Source organism: Ceratotherium simum, chromosome 34 (assembly GCF_057802395.1).
Source record: "Ceratotherium simum simum isolate JZ-2026a chromosome 34, ASM5780239v1, whole genome shotgun sequence".
NCBI lineage: Eukaryota > Metazoa > Chordata > Mammalia > Perissodactyla > Rhinocerotidae > Ceratotherium > Ceratotherium simum.
The window spans coordinates 6,749,958-6,764,562 of record NC_141933.1 but is presented as its reverse complement, the minus strand read 5'-3'; the positions used below and the strand labels follow the sequence as shown (position 1 = coordinate 6,764,562).

The following is a 14,605-nucleotide window of genomic DNA, read 5'->3' as shown; positions in this document are numbered from 1 at the left end:
GTAAGGATGCTGGGGTAGGGTGAGGAATTGAAGATTCCTTCTATACTTTTCTTCCGAGACTGAGGGTCGAGAGGACTTGGGCAAAAAATATGGCAATTCCAGCCGGGGACAAGACTGAGGCTTGGGCTTAATGATGGGTGACTGTTAGAAGACTGGTTGGGTGGGGTAATAACAGGAAAACCTACTGATGTTCCTTTGGGAAAGGGGGCTTTATTAGAGATTTGATTTGGGAGCCTGCTGGGGCAACGCGATTTTGCAGAGGTATGTGTGTCAATCAAGTGGAGTTCAGGTGGGTTCTCTTCTGCCTCCTTCACTGGCTTCTTATGAACTTGCCTGTGACAGAGTAGTTTGCCCCAGATGTTCTCTTCCCTCTGCCCAGCAGGCAAAAGCATATGGTCTTTGCAACCATGAGCTCTTACGGATGCTAACTGGGGTGATCTCAGAGGTACTGGGGCCATAGCTGTTTTCCTCGCTTCTCTTTCTGTTCACTGCTTTGCCGCTCCTTTCATTTCTTTGCAGGTCTGGGAGGGGGAGTTGATAGGTTTCTTGTCCCTTTTCTGCAGTGAGGGTGGGGTGATCTGAGGGCCAAGCTAACAAGCTTAGCTCTGGTTATTATCCTGGAAAATGGAGGGTTGGTTGATTCTAGGGCTGTGATTGTGGCCTGTGTTATTTGTAATATTTCTTTCTTTGTCAATGTGGCTGTCGTCTTTTCTCTCCAATGAGGGTTCTGCCACTGTCCCAATCCCATGGTTCCTGTGAAAAACAGCTTAATGTGCTCTCCGGGCCAGTGTTGATGTTCTTCATTGCAGACCAAGTTCTTCAGAGTGACCTGGCCTAGAGGATCACTCTAACTGCCTGTCATCTTTAGGTCCTGATGCCCTTGCTGCCTCAGCCCTCAGGCTTCTCATTGTTTAAGCCAGAAGGAGCTACAAAGCTAAATCATTTGTCATTTTCCTCTTCCTTGCAGATTGTTTTAAAATTCCCTCCCCTCTTTTTTGTTTAAAGTATGCCACCTGTGTTAATCCTAAGCCTACTCCTCACACTTTGCTTTTTGTGGATTTCTGATTTCCAGGCTCCTATAACTTGAAGATGGTTGGGTTGAGTGAATGGGAGGACAGGTGTTTAATGTGTGTTTTGGGAAAAGGTGGTGGGAATATGGGCTTCCAGTGTCCTTCAGATTTTTGCACCGCTGCCATCTATCACCTCTACAACTTGGCCTTCATTGGAGAAGTTTTAGACGGTTTATTCCTGGAACAAGACTACGTAGAGGCTTCTAGCCTCATCAGCCTGCTCTCTTCTGAGGTTTGGAGAGTGTTTCAGGTTCTGTCTGGGGCAGGCCTGGAGCCCCGTCCTTTGTACTGGAGGTAATGGGAATATCACTGAGTGGTCAGCGTCTATGGGTAGGCTGCCTTTCTAGTCATGTCCATCAGTTAAGCTCTGCCAAAGTCAGAGCACAGACTGTTGGTTCTCTAGCCATTTTGTCCTGTCACGCCAAGTAAGCTGACTATTATAACATGGAATGGCTGAGGGCATATTGAAAATAAATTTCCTGGACTTATGGACTAGTATGCTATGTAATAGGAGTTTGGGTAATAGAGAAGGTAAGGTGGATAGCAGGTGGAAAATTTATATTCACCAAAATTCTATAGGTACCTTTAAAAAGGTCCTAAAGGGTAGAATCTAGAGTTTTTCAGAAAAAAAAGTTCTTAAAATGATTTCAAGTCTAGCTCTAATAAATCATTTGAAATATCACATGTCTGGTAGTGCTGGAAATATAGTGTTCAGGTAGCTGAGCCCTTGGGCTGACCTTGAGAAATTTACAGTTTGGGGAGGCAGGACCTACTCAATGAGTTACAGTTAATAAGCAATGCTAGGGAAGTGGTAGGTAAGGAAGGAGGATGGGGGCAGTCCCAGTAGTTAGAGAAAACTTTCTGGATGAGATTTGATTTGAAAACTGACTTGGCACAGAGACAATGACTAAGGGTGTTGGCTCTAAAAGCAACCTGAGTTTGAATCCTGGTTCTTCCACTTAGCTGTGTGATCATGGACATGTCAGGAACTCTGCCTTGGTTTTTTCTTCTGTAAAAGGGGGATAATAGCTAACATTTATTGAACACATGCTAAGCACTATTAAAACTGCTTTTCATATATTAATTTCATTTAATCTTCATTGCAATCCAAATGCATTAGGTATTTCTAAACCTATTTTATAAATGGGGAAGTTGAGGCTGTAGGTTAAGTAACTTAAGATCATATGGCTAAAAAGTAGTGGATCAAGGAATTGAACCAGCCCTTTTGAACCATCCAGGACTTTGCTTGTAATCATGATAAAACTACCATTGGAAGGATAAAATGAGAACATTTGACAAGCGTAGGGCCTCATATATAGTCACTGCTCATTAAATGCTAGCCATCTTATAGAAATGAGGAGTTAGAACATTCTGGGGAGATTAGGATGGCCTAGTGGAGCACATAGCTGAGCAAAAGACTTTGGATGTAGGTGTGAGTGCAGCACATGAGTAACTGAAGGCAGTGGATTTTTGTAATGAGTGACACCTAGGAGTGACGTAGGCCACTGGACCACACCAGTTTTGGCTGCCTCCAGTCTCAGCCAACACCGTTCAGTGTCCTGGGATCAGATTCTCCTGGGTATAGAGAAAGGTATGGGGTAGGGGACCTGCAAAGACATTAAGGGGAGGCTAGAAGATGTAACTGGCAGCAGGATGGAAGTTTGCTTGACTGGCCTAGTGGCTCCCTCTGAACATCCCTGGAGAACACTGGTTTTTAATTTGAGCCCTTATTATACCAAGAGCTCATTTGTGGACCAGGAGCCAGAGTTATTAGGTGTATAAATTATATATATTCACCCCTAAGGGTGTGAAACTAATACAGATTGCTTATTCCCATGTGAGTGGTTTTCACTGACACTGGTGTTTTCCCCGGAAATTTGGATTTGTTCCTTATTTCTCTTTCAAGAGTTCAGGGTCTTTCATCTCTTCAAGATTTGCAGCCAGAATAAATATTTATGTTTGGCTCTTGACAGATTGTCAGCTTTCTAGATGACTGGACAAGTCACTTTACTTTTAGGTGCTTGGTAACCTGATCAGCAAATTAAGAATCACCAAAATGGCATCTACAGTGTTGCAGACAAGGTGCTTTTAAAACATTCCATTCGGGCCGGCCGTGGCTTAGCGGTTAAGTGCGCGCACTCCACTGCTGGCGGCCCGGGTTCGGATCCCGGGCGCGCACAGATGCACCGCTTCTCCGGCCTCGGCCACGTCCCACATACAGCAACTAGAAGGATGTGCAGCTATGACATACAACTATCTACTGGGGCTTTGGGGGGAAAAAATAAATAAATAAGAATTTAAAACATTCCATTCAATCCCATTCTCTGTAGTTGGGGTGGTAGAGGATTTGGACCAGATGTCTTTAATTTAAAACTTTTAATAGTTTTTAATGGTAAAAGCTTAATGTTTACATTAAGCTCCTTTAGTACTTGGTAAAACACAGTTGGGTAGATGAACATGTGGAGACATTCGAACTACAAATCTTCCTACCTAAGGCTTCATTTTGCAGCATTTGTCAAGCTGGTAATCCTAGCAATCAAAAGCTGTAGCACAGATTACCCTCGACTTTTGGGCACCTGCTTTTTCTGTTTGAGGGAGACTGGAAAGTGTACTAGGTGATAAGAGTATGAACGTGCTTGTTTTTAGTACTAAGTGTCCATGTTCTTAAACTGATATTGACTGAAAATCCAAAGTCATTTCTCTCCTTTTTGTTATCAAGAAGTTAACTCGTGCATTCATTTATCCATTTGTTGACTTAGTCAACAAATATTTGAGTGCCTACCATGTGCCAAGTGCAGTTCTAACACTGAGGATATAGTATCGAACAAGAAAAGGGCCCTGCCCTTGTAGAACAAGTATTTGCTGGGGGCAGAGGGTGGGAAGAAGGCAGAAAAATGAATGAACAAATAGGATTTCAAGTAGTGGTAAGTATTCGGAAAAATAACATGGAGTCATGGGATAGAGTTCCAAGGTAGGGTTGGAGTGGTGGGGTGTCTTAGGATGGGGTGGCCAGTGAAGGACCTGGAGAAAGAACACTCTAGTCTGAATGAGCTTGGGGAAAAAAGGCCAGTGTGCTGGAGCATAGTTGGGGTGGCGGGTTGGAGCATAGTTGTGCCCTGGGGGGGGGGTGTAAAGAGACTGGGAGATTCTGGCAAGAATCAGATTGGGTAGGGTGAGTTTGAAATTTTTCCAATTGCAATGGGTTTTAAAAAGCAGGGGTATGATTTAATGTGGTTTACTCAGTTGGATGAGTTTGCAAAATGAAACAAATATAACTCCACCTAGAGGGCTTTCAGAAGGTAAATCAAGTAATTAGATAAGGGGGTGGGGGAGGTGGTCTGCCAACTGGGTTGAATTGTGATCCTGAGAAGATTTATTTTCCCGTTCTCTTCCCTTCGGACTTGGAGAGATTTCCTAGTTTCACAGAATTAGTTGATCTCACATACTTTGGTATTTTGGAAGAAAGTTTATCTCCAGGGCTGTTGCGACACACAAATTTTGGAAGATCAAACTGAAAGGAGCTAAGAGGATTTCTATACCAGATGCATTTCCCTGTGCAGACTGAGTTGTGACCACCTCCTGATGCTGGCCCCCTCAAATGGCACACATGCAGCTGACTAACATGGAATTGGTTTTCATCCCTGATCCTGTGGCCTTTACTCAGTCTCAAGAGTATCAGCATTAGAATCTACAGTGAAAATGGACCAAGATTAGTGACCACATCTGTAAATGTTTTTAGGTCCCTACCTTTTCCTACCCTAGAATAGGTTCTTGACCAGTTTTCCACCATTTGATTTCTGAGTCATGTCAGGTTTTAAAACCCATTTCCATAACTTGGACTTCACCTTTCTCTTTATGACCCCCGCCTCCCCCCTTTTTTTTTGGCTGCTTTGGACGGTAGTATGTTCTACTTGTGTCATCACTGCTGAGGATCCCTTTCCTTCCTCATAAACAATTCACTGCTTCTGTGTTTTAAGTTCTTCCATCCAGCACCGCTCTCCCTCCCCGTTTTGTCCCCCTTTTAACTCCCTCTTCAAAAGCTGCCTTGCAAAAGGTCATTGCTTGCTCAGTGAGTATGGGATTATGTGAAGAAGCCCAAGGATGAGAAAGACTGTAATGAGGCAGCCGGACCCTCTGGAGAATGCCGTTTTGATTGTTATGTTTTTAGCTGGTTGTGATTAGGCTCTTCCCTCTAAGGTCGGTTCTAGGAGTTTAAACCTCTACAGCTCTGGCTGATGGCGCCCAATAAAATAAAACAAAAAAACTTTGCTGCTCCAGTTTTTTCTCAGGGCGGGGTGGGGGTGTTTTCTCAATCTCCAGTCACAGAGAAGCCGTTTCTTCATCTTGGACCCCGGGAGGTTGGTTCCTCGAGGGAACTTGCCTCTTCAGCGCCTCCTGAGTAAGGCAGCCCCCAACCGGGCCGACTTCGGGGCCACTGTACCCTAATTGAAGCTGCGTCCATTAGCCGTTTTCAGAGTTCCTTTCACCACCTATGAAAGTAGTTTTAGTTTGAGGGGAGCTCAGGGACTCACAGGGCTACCGTGTGGATTCTTGGCCAAAGGAGGTGGTTGGGGTTTTCAGGTGCGACGCTTCGCAATTTTTCTTACCTGCCGTTTGGGTCTGCGTAAGCTGTCGGCCGCAGCATCCTGGCTGCGAGGGACTGGTATCTGGGAGTTCAGAGGGAGAAATGTGGAGTAGAAGGCAAAACGGAGCGCGGAATGCTGTCGGAATGTGCACGTGGAAGTGGCGAAATGTGGAAGCTTAACAAACTTGGCGCCACGCAGCGAAAGACCGCCACACAGGGCCCCAAGCTCGCTCCGCCTAATGGCGGGCGGAACCCCGCCCGCGAAGCCCACGTTTGTAGTTCCTCCCTCACGCCAACCTCTTACCCAATTGGTGACTTCGGCTTCGCGAGATTGCTGCTCATTGGCATTCGCATAAAAGCTCCAGGGTTACTGACGTTTCCACCTCTTCCCGGCCTCTCAGGTAATTGGCGTTCGTGTTAACCAATCAGGAAGAGGATCTGCGGGAACGCCTGCCTTTTCTTTATTGAGCGGCCAATCCGGTGGTAGGTTCACCTCCCCCTTCTACCCAGAGTCACTGCAGCGGCCGCCGCCATTTTAGCGTTTTGTCAGAAGCGTCCGTGCCGCGAGGAAGAGGCCCTGCTGATTTCCGTGCGGGTGAGAGACTCCGAACCCTTCCACTGTCATTCTTTTGCCTTCTTAAATCTTATCTCACTCCCTCGGGCTTCGGGGGTATCCTAGTGGGGTCGCGGCCTCTGCGCGCGTGCCCGAGAGCTGACCTCGGTGTTCAGCATTTCGCGGTAAGCCTGAAGCAGCCCTTCCCCCACGACCTCCCCCGAGAGTACCTTGCTTTTTCCCCACCCTGCCCTCTACCTGACTTGGCTCGGTTTCCTGCCTCGAGCTTTCCACCGAGGTTACCGCGCTTCCCTCACACTTAGAAATTAAAACCCCGTCTCGAGAGTTTCTCAGGCCCTGAGACATTGTTGTCCGGCTGATGAGTCCGAAGCCCCCTCTCTGGCCACGCTTTTCTGCATTCTGCAGGAACTCGTAGGACGGCACCCCGAGAGAGACGGTCCACACTCCGCTTCCTGTACCCTCCTCACGCCTCGCTGTCGGGCCCAAGTCGCCCGTGCACTGCTTCCAAAGGAAGCTCTAAAATGTAGCTATTATTATAAGGCCCACTTTTCCGGAAATGGTGGCTACTTCGTTTACGGGAGGAAGAGCCAATTCATAATTTCAGGCAGTTAATCCAGCTGGCCAGTAGTGAGACCGTTGTTTCTGTCTGTCCTCATAGTGGATAGAAAAGCTGAGGTCCCCAGCGCTACGTTTATGCTCTCAATTCATTTCCATTCCCGTTTGAAGCTATCAAACTCTTACCAAACCCTTTGTCTGTTAAAGACCTTTCTGTTACAAGCGTGTTCTCATTCTTATAGTTTCCATAGCCGGTTCTGTGGCAGGCCTCCGTATTTTCATGTCCCCTTGATTATTGTGTGGAGGTGTGTGTGGGGGGCGTGTGAGATAGGGGGAAACTGGAAATATTTGCTAGAATGAAAGGAGATGGCAGTATCGATTTTTTTTTTTTTTTTTAACTGATGTGGGTCTAAGGTCTTTTGTTAGAAATTTTGTTTCTTCTCACCCAGGCTGTGTCGAGATGGTGAAGCTGTTCATTGGAAACCTGCCCCGGGAGGCTACGGAGCAGGAGATCCGCTCACTCTTCGAGCAGTATGGGAAGGTGCTGGAATGTGACATCATTAAGAACTATGGCTTTGTGCACATAGAAGACAAGACGGCGGCTGAGGATGCCATACGCAACCTGCACCACTACAAGCTGCACGGGGTGAACATCAACGTAGAAGCCAGCAAGAATAAGAGCAAAACCTCCACAAAATTGCATGTGGGCAACATCAGTCCCACCTGTACCAACAAAGAGCTTCGGGCCAAGTTTGAGGAGTATGGTCCAGTCATCGAATGTGACATCGTGAAAGATTATGCCTTCGTACACATGGAGCGGGCAGAGGATGCAGTGGAGGCCATCAGGGGCCTTGACAACACAGAGTTTCAAGGTGAACCACCCTCTTCAGGAAGAGGGCTGAACAAAAGGTTATATGCAGAAAATAGGTTGGATAAGTAAAGAGGGGTTTGGGGTAGAGCTATAGCTGTTGGCTGGCTGATGGTGAAGGATTAAGTGGGGCGATGGACTTAAAATGGAGAATGCATGGGATTTAGAGGCTTTACCTTAGGCAAATCAAGTCTCTAGGAGAAAAACCACTTGGCGTTAGTTTGGAGTCCCTAAGGCTTTTATTTATGCCTATTAGTGCAGAAATCATTTCCTCTGAAGATTTCCCGTTATCTTTTTTTTTTTCCTTTTCTTGCAATGTAGAGCATATTGCAGTGTTTCACTGAGTTTATTGCCTTAGCATGTATCAGCATTATGCGTTATTTTACATATAAAGAACATGGCAAAAGTGGATTAAGCAACACATTTAGGAACAGAATCCCTGTTAAGCTCTCCCACTTCATCCCAACTCACACCTCAGTAAACAGTCATTAAATGACTAGCATTTCTAAAAGGCTACAGCTCTTGTTTTTCCAGTGTGCTTGTACCAAGAGGTTCTGTTTTGAGGATGAGTCGAATCTAGAATTAAAAGGTGAATTTCAGAGGAGGAGGTATTGGGATTTGGGGGGCAATGATGACAGTGTCTTTTCACTGGTTTGGGGAGTAGACTCTAACAACCTTGGTAAATAGAGCACCTAGATGGGTGTTAACTTGGATCCTTGACTAGGTGAACTGTTGGTGTGCCCGGGGAGGGGGCAGCATGAGTGATGCTGTGGATTGTCACTTTGGAAGGCATAATCTTTTCTTGGTTTAAGATCTGAGCTCCTCTGGCAAGACTGGCAGTCATGAAGGGGGTGGTAACCACGGTGAGTTGCCAACTCTTCTCCCAGCCCTTTTGGGTTCTCAGTGTCAAAAAAGAGCCTTTTCACTTTGGTTTTAACTACTTCCAAATCATGGGGTATTCCCACAGCTCCTTGCTACATTTTTAACCTATATTCCAACTTTTTTAGCCTAAACAAGGTAGTGGCTGCTGCTTTTCCTGAGCCCTTCTCTTGTTGAGTCATTGCTGTTATCTTTGGTGTTTATTTTCCTTAAGTTGCACCTTTCATAGAGCTGGAGGTCTCATCATCTCCCAGGTAATGGGTACCCTGTGTCATGGGTATTGCTGTGCATTATTAAAGAAAAGTGTCACAGGTCTCTCAGGTGTAGTTTGTTTTCCTTTTTTAATTGGTAAGTTGAGAATTATTTTATGTCAATAACTTAATTGGGAGCAAGGGCTGCTGCTGTTTGTGGTATGATGCCTAGTTTTGGGGCACTCCTCTATACTTGAACCCAGTCATAGAAGAGGTGGTGGTGCCTGCTTGCAGTAGTTACATGTGTAAGGGCAGGACAGTGGTGGACTGATTCAGGACAAATTATCCTTATAGCATAACTGTTGGCATCTGAACTCTGAGCTCTCAGATCCTACCTATACTTTGTTATTTTTGCCCTTTTTTCCTTATTATGAGCCATTCCCATTAATATTGTCTAGTAGAGTTCTATGCGCATGTAGAATAGCAGTATTGATTACAGGTATTTTATTGTTTGCCCAGTTAAAGAACATCTTTTAGATATTTTAAAGGACTTAGCTTCTTTTTCTGGCTTTGGAATCTGCAAAATCCTTAGCTCAGGGCATTTATTAATGACTTTTATGTCTTGAATGTGCATGGTTGTTTCCTTGGTTGCACTTGTCTTCTCTGGTTTTGTTAGGTGCCAAAGTGGCCCCAGGGGCAAATGCCAGAGAGACACAGGTTAGCACTTTAAGGCACTTGAGTACTTAATTGCATATTTTAGCTCTTAACCTGCAACCTACCCTTAACAGATGTAATGTTTAAACCAGGACTTGTTAAATATTTTGGTCCTTCCACCCCCTTTTCTCCTTTCTAGCCTCCCAGAACCTAAATTTAATTTTGCAGGTGAAATTGTATTTACCACTTCCTATAATGTTAAATGAGTAGATAGCCTATCTGTTGACTCTTCCCCTGGTTCTAACCATTCAGTTCTTCAACATCTGCATGTTTTGGTGCATCCAACTGCACTGAAAAGTTTTTGCTGGAATTTTGCTCACCATTAAATTGGTAGATCGTGTTAGGTGGAAACTGCTTCTGTGAAAAAGTTAAACTTTAAACTTTTTCAGAAAAGTTTCTTTTTTTGGTTAGGTGTTCAGAAATAATATTTTTCATTTCCAGAATACAAATTGTAATTTTCAGCAAAAAATGGTATTAAGTGCTTGTTTTTAGGATCTCACATCTCTAGTTTAAGGAGAAGAAGTACTTGAATCTTGCTAAAATAAAGTTTAATCCACTGACTAATATTACTGGTTATTTTCCACTTTTTTCAAACCCCATTTTCTTCCATGTTTTCCATAATCTTTCTAAAAATGCAGGCGTTTTGTGAACTGCCTGCCCTATTTTGTTTGACCCTGCTCTAGGGGTTACTGAAGTTAGCTGTCAGATTGTAAAGAATCCTTGTTAGAATGAGTATCAGAACCAGCAATTTAAAGGACTCAGTTAAGGGGAAAGGCAGTCCTTCAACTCAAATTTTGCCCCTCCTCCCCCCATTCATGAATGTTTTTTCCAAAAAGCTTGAAACATGCCTACCACACTCAGCCATGGATCCAGTCTGGATTACTCTCTATCGGTGGTAACTTTAGAGTCTTATTCTGTTCTCTTTGAGTTTGGGGTAAGGTGCGGGGGCTGGGGGACTGGCCTTTGCATTCTGCTGCTTAATGAAATCAGTCTTGATAGTGAAGGTTGGAGGTGTCAGAATCTTGTGGAACACACTTAATGTGGTTTCTTTTGACATTGAGCCATTGTTCACAGTAGTTTTTGTCCACAGTTACTTGGCAAAGGATGAGATGCTTGTTTTCCAGCAAAAGCAGTTTCTTTCTTAAGCATTAAACTACCATTAGAACTGAAACATTTCTTCATCTAATTGATCTTTTCCTGAAATCAGGTCATTATACTGAGTTTATATATTGGACTTTTTTTTTTTTTTTTTTAATCTTTTTGGCAGTGAGTCCTGCGTTAGGGTTGTCTAGGTAAAGCCATTGCTATGACCAGTGTCTGGGGTAGGGGCTGGGGCTATGACTAAGAGTGATAGCAACCCTTCTTGCGTCTGTTTCTTCAAGGCAAACGAATGCACGTGCAGTTGTCCACCAGCCGGCTTAGGACTGCGCCCGGGATGGGAGACCAGAGCGGCTGCTATCGGTGCGGGAAAGAGGGGCACTGGTCCAAAGAGTGTCCGATAGATCGTTCGGGCCGAGTGGCAGACTTTACCGAGCAATATAATGAGCAATATGGAGCAGTGCGTACACCTTACACCATGAGCTATGGGGATTCATTGTATTACAACAACGCGTACGGAGCGCTCGATGCCTACTACAAGCGCTGCCGTGCTGCCCGGTCCTATGAGGCAGTGGCGGCTGCAGCTGCCTCTGCGTATAATTACGCAGAGCAGACCCTGTCCCAGCTGCCACAAGTCCAGAACACAGCCATGGCCAGTCACCTCACCTCCACCTCTCTCGATCCCTACGATAGACACCTGTTGCCGACCTCAGGAGCTGCTGCTGCTACAGCTGCTGCTGCTGCAGCAGCCGCTGCTGCTGTTACTGCAGCTTCCACCTCATATTACGGGCGGGATCGGAGCCCCCTGCGTCGCGCTACAGCCCCAGTCCCCACTGTTGGAGAGGGCTACGGTTACGGGCATGAGAGTGAGTTGTCCCAAGCTTCGGCGGCCGCGCGGAATTCCCTGTACGACATGGCCCGGTATGAGCGGGAGCAGTATGCGGATCGGGCGCGGTATTCAGCCTTTTAAAGCTTGAGGTGAGAGCGGTGGGGTGTCCCCTGTTCTGGTTTTGCCATCTCTCCTGCAGCCTAAAGGCTCCAGTTAGGCTGCCCTGCTTGCTTGCTTTTGCAGGGTTATGGTAAGGTTACTGGTATGGTTCAGAGGCTAGGGAGAAGTTGTAACTACTTTTTGAAATATATAAACATGCTTGGCCCTCATGGCTAGTTTTCCAGGGATCCTAGTAGTGGGAGTCAATCTGATTCTATTTGTGCCTGGAAAAACAAAGAATGGTGTGATGAATCTTGGGTCACACCTATGTGCTGTAATTGAACTGAACCTGGGACCAGACAGACTCAGGTGTGGTGTTTCTCAGAGCCTTTGTTACAGTTTCTAGGTGTGCAACATCACTAAGGTCTGCAAGTTTCCTGTTCTGCTTCGTGCTATGTGAAAAGTCTGATATGACCTGTAATGATAAAATCCATAACTGTAGTTAACTGGTCATCACTGCTCAGGTTCCAGTTACTATGAAGACTCCCCAAGTGGCATCATCTTAATCTTGAAGCAGCATTTTTCTGACATCCCTGAACAGTTCACCCCCCATGAGCTTTATAGAAAAAACTTATTGGATGGTAAGTTGGGGCAGAGAGGAGTATAAAAAGAAGGTATCTTAATTTATAAAATTGAGTTCAACAAGGAGTCTCGGGCAGACTCAAATCCAACTTTTCTGCTCAGTTCAGATTCATTCCCTGAGTACAGTGCCCACTCCAGGGCTTTATCTTCGAATCTGTCCTGTAAGAGCCTGTTTACTTTGTTCAGTTTTTTTTTTTTAAACTATTCCCACAGTGTTAGATTTGACATCCTCTCCACTTCTTCAAGGTATATGGTAATATAAATATGCATGCACACCTGTTAATTTTACTGTCTTTGGTAATGTTGAAATCTAGAGTTGGGAGCTTTGCCTTAAGCAGATCGCTCCCTTCATCTTCCCACTGGTTATGAGCACTTAATACTCTTGAACCACCAGCTCTACCTTGAGTCCTCTGGCTTTTTCCTCTACTATACATTTTGAGCCTCATGATCCATTTGGCTCTACTTGAATATATTCTCTTCTGGTGCTTGCCAGCTTTGGGCTCTAGGTGTTTGAGATTGCTATTGTATTAAAGGGTGAGTCCCAATGCCCTTTGTTTTGAGTAGCCCCCAGTGTGTCCCAAACATTACCATTGATCTGTAATCCTGTAGTTACAGGGTAAATGATATGCTGTCATCTTTTCAGTTAGGGCAGAAGGTACGTGACTTGCCCAGGGTTGTTGGATAGGCAGTCACTGATAGGGCTGGAAAAGAAACTCAAGTGACTTGATGTGTAGCTTACACATGCCCTCCAGTACATTCTTTTAGTTTCTTCCCTAGGCAGAGTTGCATGCCCTCAGGTCTTACGGCTTGTTCAATTGATGCTGCTTTTGCCTGGACCTTGAATGGTTTTTAACTTGGACCTTGGTAGTAACTCCCAGATTTAAACATACTTTTGACTTTTTACCCCAGAGACTAATTGGAACCTTTCCTTTTTTCCTGCCCTGCAATGATAGTTTGTGATGTGGAATTGCCTTTTCTGAGGAATGCTAATGTTAACATCAGGAGAAATACAATGTCTTTGCCTACTCTCATGAAAGAAAATTTGCTATTTAATGTAGAGAAAGGCCCCAGTTGGAATTGCTTGACCTTACTAGTTACTCTCTGGCCTTCATGCTGTTTTCATGTTTAGAGAGTACTGTGATACTGGGGATGGGTACAAGTAAACTTTAAAAAGGAGTGTCAAGTTACCAGACTTTGTAAAGATGTTCTTTGAAGTTTTAAGTGGGAAAGCCCTTTTGAGTTTTGCTGTAAAGCCCCTGTATTGTGCTCTCTTTCAGGTGGGATGTGTGTGGGCTGAAATTCCGAGCTGCGGTTGTGCATGAGAATACACCCTTCGTGGTACCCTGTCTCCGGGACGTTCTCAGCTCTGTGCGTTCAGTCCCTCAGGAACCGTGGACCTTAATTTACGTTGCTAAGTTCAGACCACCTCTTCCTTTCCTCTCTCCTGCCCATTTTCCTGTTCTTCCTGTCCTTCAATACTTTTGTAGCTTCCCATTCATGTTATGTTCTCCCAGCAGGCCTCATTGTGTGCAGAAACTATGGTGGGGGTCATGCTCTCCCCGCCTCCTGCTTCCGGTGGGTATTGGATTTGGGAATGACCTTGTTGAGAGTGTCACAGGCTTGTGGCGGGTAGACACAGAGTTGGATCACTTTTTTCTTTCCGGTGAAATAAATGGTTTTTCAACTTAGGGTATGTGTGCTTTGAGAGAGTTCTTGCTTGGGCTTGTGTCTGGGTTCTTTATTTGTCCCTGGAAGAGAAGGGGAGGGTGTACAGTTTGACCTTCAGCTCTGGGTGAACATAACTGCAGTTACTTTCTTTATTGCAGATAGGACTCACAGGTGCCAAAGAAAAGGAAGAGTTATACAGAAGAACCCAAGCAGGCAGCTTTATTCCAGTAAAGACTTCTTTCCACTGGTCCACCTTTGTTATAAAACCAACTACTTACTAGTAGTTTTGAGATGTAGGTCTGTTCCCTGCTTGAGGAATAATTATCACCCACTCCTTAGTACTAACATTCCAACCACCCAGTCCATCAGTACATCTAGCTTGACTTATTTACAAGGAAGAGGTCTAGGAAAAGGAAGGGTTTGAGGGAACAAGAGGTCAGCTTTCACTTCTCATGTCATAGGGAAAAATAAAGTTGAGGCTCCAACAGCATTCTGCTACTTCTTCAGGCCAGTAAGTAACACTTTCTGATGCTTTTTACCATCTATTTGTATAGCTCTGCCAAAATCAAAGAATACCTGAATGGTCCCACTAGCGCCTCATTACTTGTACTTTCAGCCTTTAGGATGATAGGCATAGGAAAGGGAGCTTTAGAATTTTTAACAGGTTGTGGGGTGAGTGCAAGGAAGAGCCACTGTCTCAGTTCCATGCTTCTATCAAAACAGACTATCTTCCAGATTTTTTTGGTCTCTACCTTCTTGCTCCAGTTTTAATACGTACGTACAGTCGTGCACCACATAACGACATTTTAGTCAATGAGGGACTGCTTGTACAG

General features: G+C 44.9%; 1 protein-coding gene across 2 annotated transcripts; it reads left to right on the top strand.

Moving 5' to 3' along the window:
• The first annotated feature begins 6,078 nt into the window (after positions 1-6,078).
• Positions 6,079-13,793, top strand: LOC101399413 (RNA-binding protein 4). 2 transcript variants are annotated; one of them, XM_004437676.3, is made up of 4 exons: positions 6,079-6,250; positions 7,234-7,656; positions 10,819-11,512; positions 13,382-13,793. In XM_004437676.3, exons 2-3 carry the CDS (start codon positions 7,245-7,247, stop codon positions 11,502-11,504), a joined length of 1,098 nt encoding a protein of 365 aa, XP_004437733.1. In that variant the 5' UTR covers positions 6,079-6,250; positions 7,234-7,244; the 3' UTR covers positions 11,505-11,512; positions 13,382-13,793. The 2 variants fall into 2 exon arrangements, with proteins under 2 accessions (XP_004437733.1, XP_014648537.1); XM_014793051.2 differs by lacking the exon at positions 10,819-11,512 and having other exon boundaries at positions 6,083-6,250.
• The last annotated feature ends 812 nt before the right edge of the window (positions 13,794-14,605 follow it).